The 21,292-nt window shown below is 59.0% G+C and overlaps 3 protein-coding genes across 6 annotated transcripts in view; 2 read left to right on the top strand and 1 right to left on the bottom strand.

Moving 5' to 3' along the window:
* Positions 1-16,871, bottom strand: part of LOC130849984 (glutathione S-transferase P) — a 77,291-nt gene extending 60,420 nt beyond the window's left edge. The window contains exon 1 of the mRNA XM_057729284.1: positions 16,867-16,871. Within this exon, the coding sequence (XP_057585267.1) occupies position 16,867 (1 nt within the window). The 5' untranslated portion in view covers positions 16,868-16,871. The remainder of the gene's footprint in view (positions 1-16,866) is intronic.
* On the top strand, positions 4,003-6,375 carry CDK2AP2 (cyclin dependent kinase 2 associated protein 2). 3 transcript variants are annotated; one of them, XM_057729292.1, is made up of 4 exons: positions 4,003-4,696; positions 5,002-5,102; positions 5,190-5,322; positions 5,848-6,375. In XM_057729292.1, the coding sequence occupies exons 1-4, from the start codon at positions 4,615-4,617 to the stop codon at positions 5,913-5,915; spliced, it is 384 nt and encodes a 127-aa protein (XP_057585275.1). In that variant the 5' UTR covers positions 4,003-4,614; the 3' UTR covers positions 5,916-6,375. The 3 variants fall into 3 exon arrangements, with proteins under 3 accessions (XP_057585275.1, XP_057585276.1, XP_057585274.1); XM_057729293.1 differs by having other exon boundaries at positions 4,023-4,838; XM_057729291.1 differs by having other exon boundaries at positions 4,023-5,102.
* Positions 6,885-20,852, top strand: PITPNM1 (phosphatidylinositol transfer protein membrane associated 1). 2 transcript variants are annotated; one of them, XM_057729268.1, is made up of 24 exons: positions 6,885-7,760; positions 8,705-8,823; positions 10,289-10,503; positions 10,589-10,710; positions 10,912-11,136; positions 12,588-12,914; positions 12,992-13,087; positions 13,173-13,277; positions 13,993-14,054; positions 14,148-14,398; positions 14,716-14,905; positions 15,007-15,114; positions 15,350-15,507; positions 15,596-15,801; positions 16,275-16,445; positions 17,111-17,275; positions 17,509-17,657; positions 17,785-17,895; positions 18,332-18,448; positions 18,657-18,805; positions 18,892-19,041; positions 19,125-19,308; positions 19,603-19,731; positions 20,360-20,852. In XM_057729268.1, the coding sequence occupies exons 2-24, from the start codon at positions 8,746-8,748 to the stop codon at positions 20,621-20,623; spliced, it is 3,732 nt and encodes a 1,243-aa protein (XP_057585251.1). In that variant the 5' UTR covers positions 6,885-7,760; positions 8,705-8,745; the 3' UTR covers positions 20,624-20,852. The 2 variants fall into 2 exon arrangements, with proteins under 2 accessions (XP_057585251.1, XP_057585250.1); XM_057729267.1 differs by having other exon boundaries at positions 6,886-7,760; positions 13,170-13,277.
* The last annotated feature ends 440 nt before the right edge of the window (positions 20,853-21,292 follow it).

Here is a 21,292-nt window from a genome sequence, read left to right as displayed (position 1 = left end):
TCCCACATGCCCTCCCACCCCAAAAAAGCTGTTAGTGCAGGAGGTCCAAACAAACACAGCTGGAGCAGGACCAGGGCTGGGAAGGAATAGGAAGCAGGCAGCGACTCTGCCCAGCCAAGAGCCCCTTCTCTGCCAAGGGGGCACGTGCCACCCAACTCCACTGACTGGTGCCAGCTGGAGCAGGCCAGAGCTACGGGATCTTCTGGTTTTCCAAGAGAAGTTGTCGACTGAGATTTTTACATTAAGTCCACTTTAAATAGTTGGAATGTAATATATATTCAGTAACATGTATGAATCTACAGCTCAGTGGATTTTTACACGTGTATGCACCTGGGTAACCGTCATCCAGATAAAGATATTACATCCCCTTATCTTTTTTAGAGTAGTTCTAGGTTTTCAGAATTATTGCTAAGATAGGACAGGGAGCTCCCAAATACCTCACACCCAGCTTCTCCTATGTGTTAGTCAAGGTTCTCCAGAGAAACAGAAGCAATAGGAGGGGTGGGTGGGTGTGCACACGGGCACGCATGCGCGCAAGAGAATATTTACTGTAAGGAATTGGCTTGGGCGATCGTGGGTGCTGAGCAGTCCCCAGGTCTGCAGTCAGCAAGCTGGTGACCCGGGAGACCTTGATAGAGCTCCAGTCCGAGCCCGAAGGCCCGAGAACCAGAAAAGTCAATGTTGTAAGTTCCAGTCTGAGAGCAAAAGAAGACTGATGACCCCGCTGAAAGGTCAGGCAGGCAAAATTCCTTCTCATTCAGCTTTTTTGTTCCATTCGGATCGTCAGCCCACTTTGGGAAGAGCCATCTGCTTTGCTTAGGCCACAGATTCCATGGGTGTTCGTCTCATCCAGGTACACCCTCACAGACACACCCAGAACAATGTTTGACGGAAGGTCTGGGCACCCCATGACCCAGTCAGGTTGACACACAAAATTAACCACGACAGTCTGTTAACATCTGACATCAGAATGGTACCTTTGTCACTATGAATGAACTGATACTGACACATCAACTGAAGTCCACACTTTATGCAGGTGTTATCACTTTTTCCCTTGTTCGGTTCCAGAGTGCCATCCAGGACACCGCATCACCTTAGGCATCACACCTCCTTAGGCTTCTCTTGGTCATGATGCTTTTACAGCATTTCCTTGGTTTTTTTTTTTTTTTAATTATCTTGACAGTTCTGAGGAGGACCAGTCAGGTATTTTATAGAATGTGCCTAAAGTGGGATTCGTCTGACGTTTTTCTCATGATCAGAATGGGGTTCTCATCCCAACATGTGAAGGGTGCATGCTATCAACGTGACATCACTGATGATGTTGACCTTGATGACCTGGCTTTAGGTAGTGTTTGTCAGGTTTCTGTACTGTAAAATTACTCTTCTTCTTTCTCCTACTACATACTATATTCCAGAAGGAAGTCACTCTACACAGCCCACACTTAAGGGTGGAGGATTATAACCCATCTCATTAAGGGTCAAGTTTCTACATAACGTACTTGGAATTCTTCTGTCCGGGAGTTTTCACCTCTTCTCCTGCATTTATTTATTTGCTCAATCGTTTTTATATCAATATAGACCCATAGATACTTACTTTACACAAGTTATAATCCAGTACTATTTTATTTTTTTTGCTCAAATTGCTCCACCTCTGGTCATTGGGAGCTCTTTCAGTTGGCTCCTCTGTCCCTCTGATATACCCTCATCATTGTGGGGGTGTAGGTTTGGGAGTTTGGGGGTTTGTTTTAGCATTTTCTTACTTTCTGGCACTACTAGATGCTCCAGAATCATCTTGTATATTTCCTGCCCCCGTCCTAGAATCACCCATTTCTCCAAGGACCTCTGCTTCATTTTACTGGAGAATGGTATTCGAAACCAAGATCTGGGTGCTAGGTTGTTTCCAGGCCCTCTCAGCTGATAGAGTGAGGAGATATATATGTACACTAACCTGTGAACATATAAATTTTAAAATATTTCTGTATGTAACCAACTGTATTTATATCAAGCTAAACATGAGTTCCTATTGGTATCTCCAACTCCAACCCATTACCACACGGATCATTCTAGCCTCCTCTTCCTCCTCACTCACCTGTAGCTTCTCATTCCAACAGTGAGAAATCACCCATTCTACATTCACATAATTTTTGATGCCACTGTACCTGTGTAGTGGTTTCAGATTGTTAACTCATACCCCCATGGGAAACCACATCATCAACTAAGGTCCAGTGCTTATGTGCAGGGCTTTTTGTCTTGGTTCTTACAGACTCCACTCATTTCCAGATTTGCACCTTATTCCCCCACTCCCTTCAGTGACACTGTTTCATATATTTGTGATACAATTTGATTCTTTTGTCACACTCTGCATTCCATCCTGGGATCCCCTGACCTGCTACATGATTTTTTAAATCATTAAAAAATGTTCCTGGGACTTCCCTGGGGGTTCTGTGGTTAATAATTGGCTTGCCAATGCAGGGGACATGGGTTCGATCCCTGGTCCAGGAAGATCCCACACGCTGCAGAGCGACTAAGCCGTGCGGCACAACTACTGAGCTCGCATATTGCAACTACTGAAGCCCACGCACCTAGAGCCTGTGTCTGCAACAAGAGAAGCCACCATAATGAGAAGCCCATGCACCGCAACGAAGAGTAGCCCCAGCTCGCCGCAGCTAGAGAAAGCCAACGTGCAGTAACGAAGACCCAACGCAGACTAAATAAATAAATAAGTAAATAATGTTCGTGATTAATGTTTACTCTTTGACAAATGCTTAACGTCTTGTATTTACCATAACAGTATCATACAGAGCTGTTTCAGTGACCTAAAAAAATCCCCTATGCTTCACCTATTCAATTTTACCCCTCACCAGCCCCCCGCAACCAGGACTTTGTTTACCTTCTGTATAAGTTTTTCGTTTCCAGACTGTCATACCATTGGAATCATACAGTATGTGGTTTTTTCAGACTGACTTCTTTCATTTAGCAATATGCCTGTGTCTTTTCGCGGCTAGATATTTCCTTTTATTGCTGAATAATAGTCCATTGAATGGAAACGTCACAGTTTATTTGTCCATTCACCTATTGGATGCCACCTCTTCTGGGAAGATTTCTGTGATGTCACAAAAATTCCAGCGTGCCCTGTCCCAGACTCTATATTGTCTTACTCTATTGTGTGTCTCTGCTTCCCTGTCTGTCTCTCCTTGAGACTAGGAGCTCCCTGAGGACAGAAGCCATGGCCAGTTCATTTCCACATGTGTCCAGCACAAGGCCTGAGATGGAGGATGGAGTCAGAAAATGTTTGTTGGATGAATGAGTAAATAAATGTCCTGGGGATGAGGAAGATCTACAGACCTGGGGGCATGACGGATACACAAGGCCAGAGAGGTTTTGAGGAGAAGTAGCCTGGGGAAAGGGGTTAATGTTTGGAGGAGAGTCTAAGATCTAGAGTTGTGAGGAATGAGATTTGAGGCGAGGGGTCTGGGTGGAGAAAGGGAAAGGAAAGAAGAGAACGAAACAGTAAGCACTTTATGAATAGCAATTCTTATGAGACAGTTCTTATTAGCATCCTCATTTTACAGATGGAGAAGCTGAGGCCTATTGAAGTCACTTGCCCAAGGGCAAATCGCTAGCTGAGGTGGTGCGAGATTCGAACCGTCAGTCTGACTCCAGATGGTGCTGTAGTCCACGATCCAGGACCGTCCATGGTACAGGGCTCGGCATGCAGTTAAGTATTCAAGGTGATGAATACTTAACTATTCCTGCTATTGTCATCATGAGGTGCCGGTGTGGGGCCTTGGGGGGTGGGGGTGGGGGGTGCAGGTTGAGTAGTCTTTGAGGTTGCCCTTGGACCTTACATCAGCCTAGACCCGAAGTCCAGGCAACTGGGAGGAAGAGGTGCATCGGCAGCGTTGGTGAGGGACCCGTTGCCATGGGAACAAGCGGAGGCCTCAGGAGGACGCATGCGCGGATCGGGGACAGGTTGTTGAACCGGTGAAAGGTGACGTAAAAGCGCACGGGGTGGGGCGCAGGGCTGGGAACGTCAAAGCCCTGCGTCCTCAGGCACCCAGAGCGGAGGAAAGGCGCGCGCGCGCGGCGGCGGCGGCGGCGACAGCGGGCCAGCTGGACCGGGACCGGGCAGCGGGGAGCTGACGTACAAAGCAACGTGAGCAAGGCGCGAGGGCGGCGCCCGCGCCCGGGAAGCCCGGCTAGGCGCGAACCGCGGCGGACCCGACCCAGGTCCAGGCTTCCGAGGCTCCGCCTCTCGGGCTTTGGGACTAATCGGATTGAGAGCGCGCCGGCCCGGGGCCGCGAACTCGCCAATTGCGGAGGGCGTCGGCCACCGCCCAATCCGAAGCAGACAGGTGCGAGGTTCGGTAGGCGGAGACCAATCAGCAGCGGTTGCGGCCTGTTGGGGCCGGTCTCGGCCAATGAGAAGGCCCGAGTGACATCTTCGCGCGCCAATCGGGAGTAAAGGAGCGTTCGTGCCCGCCCGCCCTTCCGGCCTGGGCTCTATTTACCAGGGGCGTGCTGCCGGCTTGCCAATCAGAGCGCGGCTGAGCGGCCAGGCAGCCAACCCGGGAGGCGCGGCCGGCCGGCGTCCGCCGCACCCAGGAGTTGGGGATGTCCTACAAACCCATCGCCCCCGCCCCCAGCAGCACCCCAGGCTCCAGCACCCCTGGGCCCGGCACCCCGGTCCCTACAGGTGAGGATCCAGCTCCACCCCTGCTTGCCGGCCCGGGCGGTCGAGGTCTCGAAGAGAAGACGGCCTGAGTTCGGCACCCCTAGGCCCGCCGCTTACCCTCGCTGAGCCTCAGTTTGCTGGCCTGTGAAGTGGGCGTGGTCACGTAAGGGTTTGTCGCTGAAGCGCAGGGGGAGGGGTTTGTCCTGAAGTTTAACAGCCTGGAATGAAGCCTTCTGGAGGGAATCGGGCGAATCTGGTCCAGGGCTTGGAGCGCCGGGACGAGGCGTCCCTGCCCGGCGCTGACCTCTTACTCGCGCATGTTGCAGCCGGAAGTGTCCCGTCGCCGTCGGGCTCGGTGCCGGGAGCCGCTGCCCCTTTCAGACCACTGTTTAACGACTTTGGACCGCCGTCCATGGGCTATGTGCAGGTGAGTGGAGCCGAGGGGTTGCCTGTGGATGGGGACTGGAGGCCCCTCTTGGCCTGAGCTTACTGCCCTTGTTCTCTTTTGACATAGGCAATGAAACCGCCTGGCGCCCAGGGCTCCCAGAGCACTTACACCGACCTGCTGTCGGTCATAGAGGAGATGGGCAAAGAGATCCGGCCCACCTATGCTGGCAGCAAGAGCGCAATGGAGCGCCTGAAGAGAGGTAAGTGAGGCCAAGCCCACCACCCCTGCCCAGGAGACAAAGAGTGGACAATCCTTTACTAGGTAGGGAAGGAAAGACATCTGGAGGCCACCTGAGCCAAGCCTAGACTAGAGCCAGAATCACTACCTAGAGAGGCAGATTTTTTGGTGTCTTTTTTTTTTTTTTGCCGCGCCATGCAACATTCAGGACCTTAGTTCTCCGATCAGGGATCGAACCCATGCTCCTTGCATTGGAAGCGTGGAGTCTTAACCACTGGACTGCCAGGGAAGTCCCCCAGAGAGGTGTTTTAAATTGAATTGACCTTGAGTCAATTTCCAGGGAAGGACCAGGAAATTTGTATTTCAACGGGGCAAATTTGAGGATTAACCTCTAAACCTCTAATCTCACCCAGCCCCTCATTAGATTAGAGTCCCTTTTACTGAAAGGAAAGGGAGTGGGGAGGGAAGGGTCTTCCACTGGCGGGTGGACATGGGACTGGGGAGAATCGCTGAGATCCTGTATGATACTTCCCCATCCCCACCCCAGGCATCATCCATGCCCGGGCCCTAGTCAGAGAGTGCCTGGCAGAGACAGAGCGGAACGCCCGCACGTAACAGGACTTGACTCCGCCTCAGCATCTGGACCTTTCCTGGCCACTGCAGAGCACCTGCTTCTCCCTGGCCTTCATCCCAAGTTGCACTTCCCATCCTGGGCTTCCTGTCCTGTGTCCTTTGGTGGGTGCCCTCCAGGAACCAGTGGGAGGCTCTCACTCCAGTCGGCAGCACTAACTGGAAACCCCCAAAAGAGCAGCGAGGTCACTGTGAGTCCCGCCCATGACCTGCCAACAGTGTTGATCCAGCTGGAGCTTTCTCCTTTCTGTGGCCCCCACCACTCAGCACTTAGCCAGGACTTCTCACCACTTTTCCCAGACCCCCTCTCCCCCAGCAGAGCCTCAGAAGGCCTGTCGCCTCCCTGCCTTGTCTCCTGGGCCAATAGCAACTCTTTTCTCAGTGTGTCTTTTGCTAAATATGCCCTTTTTGTATAAATAAAAGATAATTTGGAGTTGTTCTCTCAGCTTGTAGTCTTCCTGAGTCTGGTGCTTCTGCTTAAGCTTGGGTGGGCCAAGAAGAAAGGGAAAGAGGAGACTCAGGAAGGGGGAAGGTGGGGTGCAATGGGTGGCAGAGAGGCCCACTAACCCTGGCTTTGCGGTGCCTCCACTGTCATTGACCTTGAGTGGGACCCTGCCCTTCTCTCGCCCTTGGCCTTCCAGCTGTAAGTGGTGGAGAGGGTTGAGCTCCAGTAGCTGAGCGCCCTCCCCTCCTTCATGTGATGCCACCAGGGGGCAGCGCAGGGCCTTAGCTGCCGCCACAGCTGGAGGGCACTGTCTCCAGCCTGAGCATGGAGGGTTCTTTCTCTGGAGACGTGTGCCTGGCCAGTGGAAATGCCAGTTCACTTAAGCCACACCCTACACCCTCACATGCTTTAATGCCCTAACATGCTAAGCTCGGAATCAGCCCCGGAGGCTCTGAATACAGCACAACTCTGATCCTCAGAGATGAAAGAAAGGGAGCATTACCGCTTCCCTTCCCCCAGGACCTGTGAAACACTCAAGGAAAGAGAACTGGTTTCCAACACGGGTGAGACCCAGCTCGTGCTGCCGTGCCCTGTCCCAGTGCCTTCTAGCCAACTGGGTGTGGCTCCAAGAGCCCGGCCTAGGCTGTCTCAGCCTTTGCCCAGGGTCTGGTGGCTGTTGGCCAGACTTGTGGACCCAGAAGATACAGGTGGGGAACGCTGTGGAGCCCCATTCAGGGACTAGCCCAAAGATGTGGAGTGACTACGGGCCTCTCCCTGTGTGTGTGGCTGAATGACCCTAGAGGTCTGGGGCAGTGGAACCCCACCAGCTAGGCAGAGGCAAGTCAGAGACCAGCTTCTGGCCAGACTTTGGACAGGGAAGCATTTCCCCCACCCCGGGCCCCAGGTTCCAAAGGCCTGGGAAGTTAGGGATAGGACTTGTCATATTTCCGTAGCACACAGGAGGGCTGGGCCAGGGTGGAGGTGGCAACCCAGAGTGCTCTGGGGATCCCAAAGAACACAGCGGGACTAAAAAGCGGCTGCATTTGGAGAAGGGCCTCTTCCTCCGCCGCCTTGGGGAAGGAAGGCTGGGGCCACCCTCCTCCGCCGCGGGCGGGGCTGCCCGGACCCCGCCGGGGTGGGGAGGGCCGCCGGGCCCAGGAAGGGGGCGGGGCGGCCGCAGTGACGCGGCGGGCGGCGGGGAGGAACCGCAGGGGCGCCGGCGGGCAGACCGGGAGAAAGGTCGGGGCCATGGGCCGGCGCTGCGCCTCCAGAGGGTCCGGCCACTGCTGGAATTCGAGGCCGGGGCTGGGGGCGCTCCGGGCTCCGACCCGCGGCCCGTCGGCCCCCGCCCGTACCGGGTGAGGGGCTCCCGCCCTAAACTAGAGGTGAGCCGGGACGTTGGCGGGCGGGCCAAGAGCACGGCGGGGGAGAGGGACGCCGGGGTGCAGAGGGAAGTGGGGACCACGGGGCCTCTCGCCTGCTCAGTGGGTGCGAGGTGGGGGTAGGGGCTGCAACGTAACCGGGGTGCAGGTGGACGGAGCGGGCTCTCAGGGCGGGGGCCCGTGGGATAATTTGCCTCGGCCCGAAGAGGGATCATCCCTCGGGAAGGATGTTGGGGCGGCTGCATAGACAAGTGCCGGGGGTCCAGGAAGGATGCTGGGAAGGGGGAAGTTGGGGACTGGGCTGCTGGCCGGGGTGGGGAAGGCAGGTCAAGGGGGCGGAGGTGTTAGTTATCTGGTCTTTGAAGGTAGGTTCGGGTGCGGGGCGGGGGGACACTGACCGAGATGCTGAGAGGAGGGGCGCACGGGGCTGCTCCGCCGAGAGACACCGGGGGGACAAGGTTCTAAGTGGACATCCAGGAGTGGGGGACACGAGGCAGACTCTGGGAAAGGGATGCAGGGGGCGGGCCCCGAGGGGCTGGTTGTGGAAGGCGGGCCCGGAAGGAGTGGCCCGGGGGTTCCCGGGGGCGGGTCTCCGAGGGATGCTGTTCCGCGGGGATTAGAACGCGGACGCTGCGGGAGGAGAGGCGAGGTTAGCCCGCCAGCCCGCCGGCCTGAGCCCGCGGCTCTTGGGGGGGCCGCGTCAGCGCGCGGTTGCCATGACGATGGGCGGGCGGGGGGCGGGGGCTGCACGGAAAAGAGGTCAGCGCTGAGCCTCGCTGCGGCTCCCGGCCCCCCGCGGCGCTGGCTGCAGAGCTGGGCTCGCCTCTGCCTCCCCTGTGGCGAGCCCGGGCATGGGGTCCCCCGGCCCGAGCCCCTCGGCCCGCGCGCAGGGCTCGGGGCCGCGCGCCGCCGCCCGGCACTGACGGCCGCGCGGTGCCCTGCGCCAGGAGGAGCGGAGGCCGCGCGCGGCCGGCCGAGAGCCTTCAGGATGCTCATCAAGGAGTACCACATTCTGCTGCCCATGAGCCTGGACGAGTACCAGGTGGCCCAGCTCTACATGATCCAGGTGAGGGCCGTGGGAAGTAGGAGCCAAGGCGCGTGGTGGGGGGCGGGGGGCGTAGGCGCTCTTGGGTATCCGCAGGAGCGCGCAGGCCCGCACCTGGGACAAGGGGCCGGGCCCAGCTCAATCCCCCACCAGTCCAGCTCCGGGGCTTGAAAGGGCTTAGGACAGAGGAGGAGAGATGCTGGGGAGAGGGTGATGGTGGTTAAGGACTGTGGGAAGAGGGGCAGAAGGGCCTAGTGGTGCCTCTCCCCACCCCAAGTGCCCATCCCCTGCTGTGCGCTCAGCCCCGATGGATCTGATCTCCTTTAATCCTCCTTAGAATCTGTAATCCTTTGGGGTTAGGGAAAGGAGTGCCTGAGGAGGCAAGAGTGGGAGGCAGAAAGTGAGGAGGGGGTCCCAGGTGGTAGGGAAAGACTGGAAGGGGGTTCCCTAGGGTGAAGGATTTTGGCAACCCCAGGCAGTCAGGGAGATGGGACGAGGATCGGGACCAAAACTGTCATAGAGAGGAACAGGCAGGGACCCCGGGGGTGAGGTCTGGGCTAAGAGGAAGGGGCTAGGGCTCTGGGCTTGGGCTGTGAGAAGAGTGAGTCAGGGCAGGCTCTCAGGCACGGGAGAGGGTTGGTGCCTGTTCCAGATGTGCTCCCCAGAAATGCGGGACCAGAGTCTGAGCAGGCAAGAGGGCTGGGATCTGGCCTCAGAGGGTTAAGTGGGCCAAGTTCAAACTCCAGAGCTGTATAAGGACAGGATCAGAGTGCTCTCCGACTATGAGGGGTGTGGCAGGAGCTGGTATTGGGGTCCTAGAAAGGTGGGGGTCCCTTTCACTCTCCTTAATTCTTCCAGCCCACCCACCCTGGCCCCTTGCCGGCAGCACAGGCAGCTTGTTCCCACCTCAGGAGCTTACAGCGGCTTCCCCTCTGCCTCACATACTCCCCCCACCTCACATCTGCTCAGCACCCTCCCTCCCCCCAAGTCATCTTCAAATCATGGTCATGTTATCTTCTCAATGAGGCCTTCCCTGACCATCCTGTCAAAATTGCAACCCCCAACTCTATTCCCCTTACTCTAGTCTGTGCTTTCTTTTTACCGTAGCATTTAGCACCTTCTAATTTGCTTTTTTCTGTTTTCTGTTATCTGTCTCCCTCCACTGGAACATAAGTTCCGCCAGTGCAGGCAGGGGTCTTTGTTCTGTACAACAGATCCCAATTAATATCATCCCAAACAATGCCTGGAGTAGAACAAATACTGGAATGACTGAATGAGTCCTGGCTTGCAGAGCCCCGGAGGGGACTGGACAGCAGCTGTAATCCTGACCCCCGGAGCTACGGGGGAGCGGGGTCAGGTTTCAGAGAGTTAGAAAGGCTGGGACTAGGGCCTCAGAGCCGCGCAGGGGGCCAGGCCTAGCTGGGGATCCCATCCCAGGAGCTGAGCTGGGGCTGAGCTGCCTGTTCTGCCCTGCCTTGGGCTGCAGAAAAAGAGCCGAGAGGAGTCGAGTGGCGAGGGCAGTGGCGTGGAGATCCTGGCCAACCGGCCCTACATGGATGGGCCCGGCGGCAGTGGGCAGTACACACACAAGGTGTACCACGTGGGCTCCCACATCCCAGGCTGGTTCCGGGCACTGCTGCCCAAGGCCGCCCTGCAGGTGGAGGAGGAATCCTGGAATGCCTATCCCTACACCCGAACCCGGTGAGTGGGTGGGGCGGGTCTGGGGCCAGGAGGGGAACAGCCCTGGTGGACACAACCATGACCGTCACCCCGACCCTCTGCCCAGGTACACCTGCCCCTTTGTGGAGAAATTCTCCATTGAAATAGAGACCTATTACCTGCCTGATGGGGGGCAGCAGCCGAACGTCTTCAACTTGAGCGGGGCGGAGCGGAGGCAGCGCATCCTGGGTGAGGCCTGGAGCCAGCGGGGGACCCCGGAGCCCCTCTCGGGCCACCTGTCACCTCGACAGGCGGCCTCTGACAAGTCCCAGGCTCTCACCCAGCCTAGGCTTCCTGTGCATGAAAGACTGCCCTCCCAGTCCCGAGGTGGGGGAGGAGCGGTGGGGCCGGAGGGGGCGGCGTTGCTCAGCGCTGCCGGAACCCCCTCAGATACCATCGACATAGTGCGGGATGCAGTGGCCCCAGGCGAGTACAAAGCAGAAGAGGACCCCCGGCTGTACCGCTCGGCCAAGACGGGCCGGGGACCGCTGGCTGACGACTGGGCACGCACAGCGGCCCAGACGGGGCCCCTCATGTGCGCCTATAAGCTGTGCAAGGTTGAGTTCCGCTACTGGGGCATGCAAGCCAAGATTGAGCAGTTCATCCACGATGTCGGTGAGCGCCCAGCCCTGGGAGGTTCCATTTACCCAGCATGCACCAGGCCACACGTGTGAGCCAGGGATGCACCAGTCGACTGGGGACGGAAACATAAAGCCGTCATTTCCATTTGATGTGGTGGGCATTGAGACAGAGGGGAACCTAGCCAGGGGGTGGGGGAGACTCGCCTTGAGGGAGGGGTAAGAGTCAGGAGGGCAAAAAGCTGGCAACGTGATCTCTGAGGTCCGCGTCGATTCTGACACTCGGAGACATGGCTTCATCCATTAAAATTCTAAGACTCTCCCATGGGTCAAGCGAGACTCAGAAACTCTCAGCAGGGTCACCAGCTCTAACCTGCAACACACTAAGGAGGGCAGGCCAAAGCTATGACTGGCATTCTCTCAGGATCCCTCCCACCACCAGCTCTGAGTCCTATCCTCCCGCCCTGGGATCCAGGATAGGACTGCCTGGATAGGTATGCCCCCCTAAAACTAACCCCACAGCTCCTGTGGCTCAGCCCCGCCCCACCTCCCAGGTCTGCAGGTAGAAGGACCGGGGCATCCAGGGACCTGAGTTCCATTCCACCACGGACTCTCACAGAACCTCCCCTCCAGGGAGCTACTTCCCATCTTTGCACCTTAATTTTCCCTCTGTAAACGAGGAAGAGGTTGGGCCAGATATTAAAAGCTAATATTGATCACAACATGCCCAATTCTCTGCTAATCACTTCCCATGCACGATCTCCTCTAACCCCCCCAACACCCCTCAGGGTAAGGACTATTACTATTCCCGTTTTATAGATGAGGACATTTAGCCCAGCGAGCAATACAGGCTCCTTATCTTCAATTTGGAAAAGTGCCAAAAAGCACAAATAAGAAAATGAACATCGCCCAGATGTAACCACTATTAAGATTCTGATGTATTTCCTTCCAGAAGTTTGTAACAATAATTCAATCATTATTACTTTATTTCCTAGATATTGAAGTTTCTAACTTTATTCCTCTGCTTAGGATAAAAATATCCCAAATGGGTATCATGTTTTGCTTCATTAAGTGCCAACACATCCATTAACTATTAACACCTTCATCAACCATCAGCAATTTCATTAACTGTTAACGCCTTAATTGTTAACTCCTCTGAAGAAGTCAGCAGGAAGCCAGCTGAAAAAAGCAAGAACAAACATTGCTCCCAGCTTCCTGGGGTGTCGGGGTGGGCTCAGTGCTCAGACTTGGGGTGTCCAGAGGGATAAAAGAGGCAGTGGGCAGGGAGGGAGGGAGGGCAGGAAGACAAATGCCCCAGTTTCCACTCCCATCTCCTGGACAGCGTTCACCCTGCCCTACTTTGCGGTTCTGGGTAGGGGAGCCATTACCTGAACTCAAGGGCTGGGAACGTGGGAGCATCGGCAGGGAGACAAGGGGCTGGGGCGTGGGCGTGGGGAGAGCATGGCTTTGATGCCTGGGCACCTACAGGTCTGCGTCGGGTGATGCTGCGGGCCCACCGCCAGGCCTGGTGCTGGCAGGACGAGTGGACAGAGCTGAGCATGGCTGACATCCGGGCACTGGAGGAAGAGACTGCCCGCATGCTGGCACAGCGCATGGCCAAGTGCAACACAGGCAGTGAGGGGCCCGAGGCCCAGCCCCCAGGGAAGCCAAGCACTGAGGCCCGGGCTGGGGCCAGCCATGCTGGCACCCCCGATGGGCCCGAGGTCCCCCCAGGACCTGATGCCTCGCCTGATGGCAGCTTCAGCAAGCAGTGGTCCTCATCCTCCCGTTCCTCCTACTCATCCCAGCATGGAGGTGAGGCTGGGGCACAGGGATGGGAGGGAGTGGCCTTCAGGCTGGACTCCCAGGCTGAGGCCCGTGTGGCCCTGCAGGGGGCGTGTCTCCCCAGACTTTGTCCGAGTGGCGCATGCAGAACATTGCCAGAGACTCTGAGAACAGCTCTGAGGAGGAGTACTTTGATGCCCATGGTCAGCACCCCAGCCCTGTTGGGGAAGGGGGGGCCCCTAAGCAGCTCCTACCAGCCCATGACACAGCCCCTGGTCCCTTCAGAAGGCTTCTCGGACAGTGACGAGGTCTTCCCCAAGGAGATGACCAAGTGGAATTCCAATGACTTCATCGACGCCTTTGCCTCCCCCACGGAGGCTGAGGGGGTGCCAGGTAAAGATTCCGCATCCGGTTGCCAGCCACCAGCACCCCAGCACCCCGTCCACAGTGGGGACTCGGAGAACAACTCATTCCTAAATTGAATGGGGTCCTAAGATGAATGTCAGTCCAGAAAGCATGCTCATTTAATACACAGATGAATGATGAGTGGATAATGGGTGGAAGGATGGATGGTTGGAGTGCATTAAGGTTCAGACACAGCACAAAGACTGGAGGAATTCATCTGCAGTCCAGGAGGGCTTCACGTGGGAGGTGATGTCTAAGCTGGATTTTGAAGGATTGGACCAGCTCTGTCCAAAAGAACTTTCTGAGATGAGAAAATGTTCTAGCCACTAGCCACATGTGGCTATCAATTACTTGAAATGTGGCAAGTGGGACTGAGAAACTGAATTTTGTATTTTAATTCAATTTAAATAGGCACATGTGGCTAGTGGCTACTATATGGGACAGGGCAGGATTCGAAGGAATTTTCCAGGCAAACAGGTGTTGTGGGGAAAGGCATCCCTGTTAGCTGCAGGACTGGCCATGTGCAAAGGCCCAGAGATGTGAAATGACCTGGGAGAGTCGGGTGAGAGGAGAAGGTCAGAGGAAGATGGGGGGAGGGGTGGGGTGCTCAAGCAGACAGCAGAGCAGGGGTACCTGAAGTGCCAGATGAGGGGACCCCCCACAGACCCCTCAGTCTCCTTCACTGGCTTTCCCCATCCTACAGACCCTGGACCTGAGGCCACCAAAGACATCGGGGACGGGCCCCGAGCACCCAGGGACTCGGAAGTGAGTACGGTCGGCCACCCTGCGCCTCAGTTCTGCCCACCCACTGGCCAGGCCACTGCTCTGACATCCCTGGCACCCCACTGTGCCCCGCAGGGCCCAGACGGAGCGGGGGAACTGGGGGCAGAGACATGTGCAGTCCACGCCCTCTTCCTCATCCTGCACAGCGGCAACATCCTAGACTCGGGCCCTGGAGACACCAACTCCAAGCAGGCGGATGTGCAGACGCTGAGCCTGGCCTTCGAGGCCGTCACCCGCATCCACTTCCCCGAGGCCCTGGGCCACGTGGCGCTGCGCCTGGTGCCCTGCCCGCCCATCTGCGCCGCTGCTTACGCTCTTGTCTCCAAGTACTGGTCAGGGGTGGAAGGGTGGGGGATATACAGGGTCCTCAAGGTGTGGACAGCTACCTGGGGGCTCCTGGGACCAGAGAGGCCCCATGGGAGGAGGGGGAGGAGGCTAGGAAGCCAGATAGCTGGGCCAGTCACCCACCCAGCTGGACCTCAGTTTCTAGTCAGTGGCACCATCACAAAGGCCTCTGGGATACTGATGGTCCCCACAAAGGCCCCCCAGTGCTGGGACTTGCCAGCAGGTCAAGGGGACTTAGAGGGAGCACTGGAGGGCCTGGAGGCCCCCCACCCATCTATTATACCCCCTCCTCCTGCAGCCTGAGCCCCTACAGCCATGACGGTGACAGCCTGTCCCGCTCCCAGGACCACATTCCACTGGCTGCCCTGCCGCTGCTGGCCACCTCCTCCTCCCGATACCAGGGTGCTGTGGCCACGGTCATTGCCCGCACCAACCAGGCCTACGCCGCCTTCCTGCGCTCGGCCGAGGGCGCCGGCTTCTGCGGGCAGGTCAGGAGTTAAGGATGTTCCCGGGGACCTTGCTGCTGGAGCACCCCCCATCCTCCTGCCTCTGCTGCAGGCCCTCCTGATGGCGCTGCCCTCCTGCCCAGGTGGTGCTGATTGGGGACGGCGTCGGTGGCATCCTGGGCTTTGACGCGCTCTGTCACAGTGCCAGCACGGGCACCGGCAGCCGCAGCAGCAGCCGCCGAGGAAGCATGGTCAGTGTGGCTGGACCCGCCTCCTCAGGAGTGGGGTGTCTCCCCAGCTCCAGTTCTCCACCCCTGGAACAGGACCTCTCTCCGGCCTGTCCCCCACTGCCTCATTCCATCCTCTCTGGGGCTCTACTCTTTGTTACGTCCCTGCCCAACCCCCAAGCCTCTTTCCTCACTTCCAAATAAGTAGAAATCGACTGTCTCCAGTCCTAAGGATGTTTCTGTCCCCTATTCCGTCTAGAACAATGAGCTGCTCTCCCCGGAGGTCGGCCCAGTGCGGGATCCCCTGGCAGATGGGGCGGAGGGGCTGGGTCGGGCCAGCCCAGAACCCTCAGCCCTGCCCGCCCAGCGCACCCCCAGTGACATGGCCAGTCCTGAGCTCGAGGGCTCTCAAAACAGGTGACATTCCTGCCCCATCAACCCCACACTGGGCTTGTGCTGGGCTGCGGAGGCAGCCCCCCTGAGCACCCCACCTCTCCTCCACCAGCCTGCAGGCAGCCCCCCCAGCCACCTCCTCCGGGGAGCCCAGGCGGGCAAGCACAGCTTCCTGTCCACCCACTGCCGCCTCTGAGGCTCCCGATGGTCCCACCAGTGCCGCCCGCCTTGACTTCAAGGTCTCCGGCTTCTTCCTCTTTGGCTCCCCACTGGGCCTGGTGCTGGCTCTGCGCAAAACCGTGATGCCCACGTTAGAGGGTGAGCCCTCAGGGTGGAGGTGGGGCCACATCTCACCCTTCTTCTGCCCCTCTCGCATCTCCTCCAATCTCGGTCTCATCTGAAATTCAGGAATTGATGCCATTCCCCACTGTACAAGTTAAATGGCTTGGATAGAGAGGGGGAACCTGAGGCCCAGAAAGAAGGGACTTGCCAAGGCCAAGTTTCCTAAAGTGCACCAGGGGAACTCATAACCACAGATGCCCTTCATAAGAAGGGGTCCAACAGGTGTGGGGAACGCTTCATCCCGAACATCAGCAAATCAAAGGCTCTGATCTCTTTTTAGCCCAGAGACCTGTCTCACTTTTAAGCAGGACCCTGGTGACCTCCTAGGGAGTACAGTCTGGGAAGCGCTGGTTCAGGGTCACACAGCACGTCAGGGTGCTGCTTCCCACAACCCCTACCTCCCAGTATGCCCAGCTCTACCCATCCCCTCTTTATCTTCTGGGCACCAGTGGCCCAGATGCGGCCAGCCTGTGAGCAGATCTACAACCTCTTCCACGCGGCTGACCCCTGTGCCTCCCGCCTTGAGCCCCTGCTGGCCCCCAAGTTCCAGGCCATCGCCCCACTGGCCGTGCCCCGCTACCAGAAGTTCCCTCTGGGAGACGGCTCATCCCTGCTGCTGGGTATGCCCCCAACCAAAATAAAGGGGAGAAGGAGGAGGGCACCAACAGTGGGGTATGGGGATGGGCCCCTCACCCCAGAAGACATGAGGTAGTTCCCACATCACTGGTACTCTCTCGTGTCGCCATTCCCAGGACCAGGGAGCCCTCCTCTGGCCCCCTGCGCAGTCTGCATCCAAAATACCCTCTTACATTCTCTGCCCAGAAGTTGGGGGCAGTGGTGATGACTGGGCTGAAGGGAGGAGGCAGTGCCACTGAGAGCAGCCACCCATCACTGGGGGGTGGGGGGCTGCCATGTCTGTGTGTAGGGGTGCATTGTGTCTCCACGTGCACTTGTGTTCGTGTGCTGGTTTGGGGCGTGTACTCGTATGCACGCATGTGAGCACCCCTTTGGCCCCATGAGACAAGTGCGCCTGGGTCGGGGTGGTGGCGGCAGGCATTCTGGCAGGAATGCAGCTGGCTGTTGGGGTGAGCTAAGAGGAGTGAATGTCCCCACCCTTCTCTTCCACCCAGATGTGGGGCAGTTCAGCCTCAGCCAAGACCCGACCAGGAGGGCTGGCAGGGGAGTTGGTGGAGGCGCGGGGCCCGGGCTGTCCTGGAACGCTGGGTGGGAAGACAGGAGGGCGGCTGGGCCCAGCCCCCCACTGAGGTTGCCTCTCCACCCACAGCCGACGCTCTGCAGACCCACTCAGGCCTCTTTCTGGAGGAGCTGGAGATGTTGGTGCCCTCAACACCCACCTCTGCCAGCGGTGCCTTCTGGAAGGGCAGTGAGTTAGGCAATGACCCGCCAGCCCAGCCAGCTGCCCCCAGCACCACCAGTGAGGTGGTTAAGAGTAAGTCAGCCAGCCACCCAGCCTGGGAGGGAGTACTTATTCCACCTTCAAAGCCCAGCTGAAACACCCATGCCCTCAGCATTTGCTCTGGAAGGAGGGGGCCCCAGCACCCAACTCCAGACTCTGCAAAGAGCAGGCTGGCAGAAAAGAGGGAGGGAAGAGCATGAGCAGCCAGACAGGTGGGCACGGGCTGGGAGGCCACCCCTGACTCACTGCCCACCGTGGACGTGCAGTCCTGGAGCGCTGGTGGGGGACCAAGCGGATTGACTACTCGCTGTACTGCCCTGAGGCGCTCACCGCCTTCCCCACCGTCACGCTGCCCCACCTCTTCCACGCCAGCTACTGGGAGTCGGCTGATGTGGTGGCTTTCATCCTGCGCCAGGTGAGCCCAGGGATGTGGGGTGGGAGAGGGAAACGGACAACGATAGGGAGCTGTGGGCTGGGGGAGGGGCAGCCCCAGGCACCCTTCCTCTGCTTCACGTGGCCTCGTTGGGTGCGATCCTGCCCAGGTAATTGAGAAGGAGCGGCCCCAGCTGACCGAGTGCGAGGAGCCGTCCATCTACAGCCCGGCCTTCCCCAGGGAGAAGTGGCAGCGCAAACGCACCCAAGTCAAGATCCGGGTAGATGCCCCGTCCATCGCGCCCTTGAGGGCGAGACCCTGCCTAGTCTTTCCAGAATCCCCGCCTCTCAAGACCTTCCCGGGTCCCCACCCCCCCGCCCCCCACCCGCCGCTATGGTCCTGGCCCCACCTCCTCATGGCTCGGCCCCGCCCCTAGGTACCACTGGTCTCCTCCCCTAACCCCCCACCCCCACCCCACATCAGGTCTCACCTCACCCTCTGCACCCCATCCTGTCATCCCTCTGTCCACACAGAGGCCCTCATGACCTCAGACGGGGTCGGCCAAAGCACCCACCCCTCGGGCCTCACCCCTCTCTCGCAGCGGCCCAGCCTCCTCCAGGCCACTCACCCTGGTCTGGGCGTGGGTCCTTCTCACCAGCTCCTCCCGCGTCCCTGTCATCTCCTTGGTGTGGGCTCATGCTGTCTCCTCCCTCCAGAACGTCACTTCCAACCACCGGGCGAGCGACACGGTGGTATGCGAGGGCCGCCCCCAGGTGCTGAACGGGCGCTTCATGTACGGGCCCTTGGACGTGGTCACGCTCACCGGCGAGAAGGTCAGAACACAGAGCCTTCAGTCCCGGGTAGATCGGCCCCCCTCCGGCCGACCTCGCCCCAAGCAGGAGCTCCCGGGTCCTGCCTCCTGTCCCAGGGATAGCTCCCCGGCCTGCCAGGTTGAGCCCCAACCCCACCCCCGACGACAGGCCGCCTCCGCCCTCCTCCGCTCACCGTCAGGGGGACCCTCTTGCCCCCTGTCCCTGCTAGGTGGACATCTACATCATGACGCAGCCGCTGTCAGGCAAGTGGATCCACTTTGGCACCGAGGTCACCAACAGCTCGGGCCGCCTCACCTTCCCGGTGCCCCTCGAGCGTGCGCTGGGCATCGGTGTTTACCCGGTGCGCATGGTGGTCAGGTGAGCGCAGGGCGGGCCGGGCCTCTGCCGAGCGGGGCTCCTCTGGGTCCTGTCCTCATGCCGCTCACGCAGCCTTTGGGCGGCAGGGGCGACCACACCTACGCCGAGTGCTGCCTGACCGTGGTGGCCCGCGGCACTGAGGCCGTGGTCTTCAGCATCGACGGCTCCTTCACCGCCAGCGTCTCCATCATGGGCAGCGACCCCAAGGTGCGCGCAGGCGCCGTGGACGTGGTCAGGTAGGAGCGGCCGCCCCCCGACTCGCCGTGGCGGCTGGTGCCCACCCCTGGCGCGTGGAGCTGACGGCCGCCCCACCCCGCAGGCACTGGCAGGATGCAGGCTACTTGATCGTGTACGTAACGGGCCGGCCCGATATGCAGAAGCACCGTGTGGTGGCCTGGCTGTCACAGCACAACTTCCCCCACGGCGTCGTCTCTTTCTGCGATGGCCTCACCCACGACCCACTGCGCCAGAAGGCGGTGTTTCTGCAGAGCCTGGTGCAGGAGGTGCAGCGGCTGGGGAGGGGCCTGACCCGCCGGCGCCCCGGAAGGAGGCCTCTTTGGCCCCACCCCCATCGGCCCCCCCGCCCCCACCCGACCCTAACAGACCGCAAAAGCCCTGGAGCCCCTTGTTCTTGGGGCCAACTAGGGAGATACGACTGGGCCCGCCCCTAGCCCGACCTAGTGTCCTAGACTATACGGCCCTGCCCGGAAACATTCTGAACAGGATGCCCACCAGACCCCACCCCCTGCCTCACGACCCCGCCCCTCTGGGCTGCTGATTGGCCTCTCTAACCACAGGTGGACCTGAACATCGTGGCCGGCTACGGGTCCCCCAAAGACGTGGCCGTATATGCGGCGCTGGGCCTACCCCCAAGCCAGACCTACATCGTGGGCCGCGCCGTGAGGAAGCTGCAGGCGCAGTGCCAGGTGAGGGCCAAGCGAAGGTGGGGGCTGCGAGCCAAGTGGGGAGCGCAAGCCTGGGTCTGGGCCGTAAGGACCACCTGTGTCAGGGTGGGCCGCTGTGAAAAGGCTGGCTGGCATCAGGGAACCTGGCTCCTCCTCGGACAGGGGTCAGAAGCAGCTTGGAGCTGCCGGGCAGGCCAGGACTGGTAACTCAAGCTGGAGGACGCTCAGGACCTTGAGTGCTGGCTCCACTTTGACAAGGTCCTGAGCATAGGCCTTGACATTTCTGAGCCTCGATTTCCTGTCTGTAAAATGGAAATGATAAAATGGCACAGACCTCAACAGCCACCATGAAGAGTACGTGATGTACTGCATATCAGCACGCACAGGGCTGAGCTTAAAGTAAGTGCTTGCTAATTGTTAGCTGCTTTTTCCCTCCAAAAGCCCATTTTATAGATGAGGAAACAAGATGAGGTCCAGAGAGGGGCAGAGCCAGGAGTAAAGCTGCCCTGGCTCCCAGCCTGGGGTCGGTCAGGCTGGGCCAGGCCTATATTGCAGCCAGCGCTGCCCAGGAGCCTGGGGAGGACAGCTGAGGGCAGCGAGTGGGCCTGAGACCGGCCATCCCCTCATCCCTGCCCACCTCTGCCCGCAGTTCCTGTCAGATGGCTATGTGGCCCACCTGGGCCAACTGGAGGCCAGCTCCCACCCTCATGCCCCCGCGGGACCCTCGAGGGCCACCCTGGCCAAGAGCAGCTATGGCGGGGCTGCCCCTGTGGACTTCCTCCGAAAACAGAGCCAGCTGCTTCGCTCAAGGGGCCCCAGCCAGGCGGAGCGGGAGGGCCCAGGGACGCCGCCCACCACCCTGGCACGGGGCAAGGCCCGAAGCATCAGCCTCAAGCTGGACAGCGAAGAGTGAGGCCCAAACTGTGGCTGGACTTGGGTTATTTATTCACACACTCGAGGGACCCAAGTGGCCGCATGTGGAAGGCTGGGCCCCCAGCCCCAGGTCCTGCATCTCGGTTTGCCCCTCACTGTTAGTTCCCTTTCACGTTGGGGGACCCAGCCCTGAGGGTGGGAGGAGGGAGCAGAAAGGGCCCAGAGGCGTTTCCAGTGTGTGCAAATCCATGGAAATAAACACCACCTGCATCCCACCTCACTGCCCACCTGCCTGGCATCACAGGGCAGCCCAGCCCACGGTTTCCAGTTCAGTAGAAATGCTGAAGGGCAAAGAGGGGCCAGGATGTGCCCAGGGTCATCCCCAGGTCAGAGGGCAAGGCAAGGATTGGGGCCTGGAGGGTCAGCCAACCCCACCCCATCCTCCCCTCCTGACCAGGGCCGGCCTTTCAGGGGCCCAGACTTGGCTTCTCACTGGAACCTCTGTCCACATTAGCTGGAGCCATGGGATCAGAGCGGGGAGGGCTGCACTGGGAGCCCACCTCGCCCGGGCACTAAGTCTCCTCCCTTGTGCTCACTGCATCTCCCCCTTAAGACTGAAAGCTCCCACGCCCCTCAGCCCTGGCCAGCAAGAAACACTTCCTTTGTGACAGAGCCCATCCTCGTTTCTCACTCAGGGATACTGAGGCCC

The sequence above is a fragment of the Hippopotamus amphibius genome, chromosome 3 (genome assembly GCF_030028045.1).
Source record: "Hippopotamus amphibius kiboko isolate mHipAmp2 chromosome 3, mHipAmp2.hap2, whole genome shotgun sequence".
Taxonomy (NCBI): domain Eukaryota; kingdom Metazoa; phylum Chordata; class Mammalia; order Artiodactyla; family Hippopotamidae; genus Hippopotamus; species Hippopotamus amphibius.
This window is presented reverse-complemented; position numbering and strand designations above follow the sequence as displayed.

Excerpts from the sequence above, each read along its gene's own strand:
- CDK2AP2 (XM_057729291.1), top strand. The coding sequence starts at position 4,899 with ATGAAGCCTTCTGGAGGGAATCGGGCGAATCTGGTCCAGGGCTTGGAG. Across the intron at positions 5,103-5,189 it reads CGTCCATGGGCTATGTGCAG|GCAATGAAACCGCCTGGCGC; the intron begins GTGAGTGGAGCC and ends CTTTTGACATAG. Across the intron at positions 5,323-5,847 it reads AATGGAGCGCCTGAAGAGAG|GCATCATCCATGCCCGGGCC; the intron begins GTAAGTGAGGCC and ends TCCCCACCCCAG.
- PITPNM1 (XM_057729267.1), top strand. The coding sequence starts at position 8,746 with ATGCTCATCAAGGAGTACCACATTCTGCTGCCCATGAGCCTGGACGAG. Across the intron at positions 15,508-15,595 it reads CTCGAGGGCTCTCAAAACAG|CCTGCAGGCAGCCCCCCCAG; the intron begins GTGACATTCCTG and ends CTCCTCCACCAG. Across the intron at positions 17,276-17,508 it reads CACCAGTGAGGTGGTTAAGA|TCCTGGAGCGCTGGTGGGGG; the intron begins GTAAGTCAGCCA and ends GTGGACGTGCAG.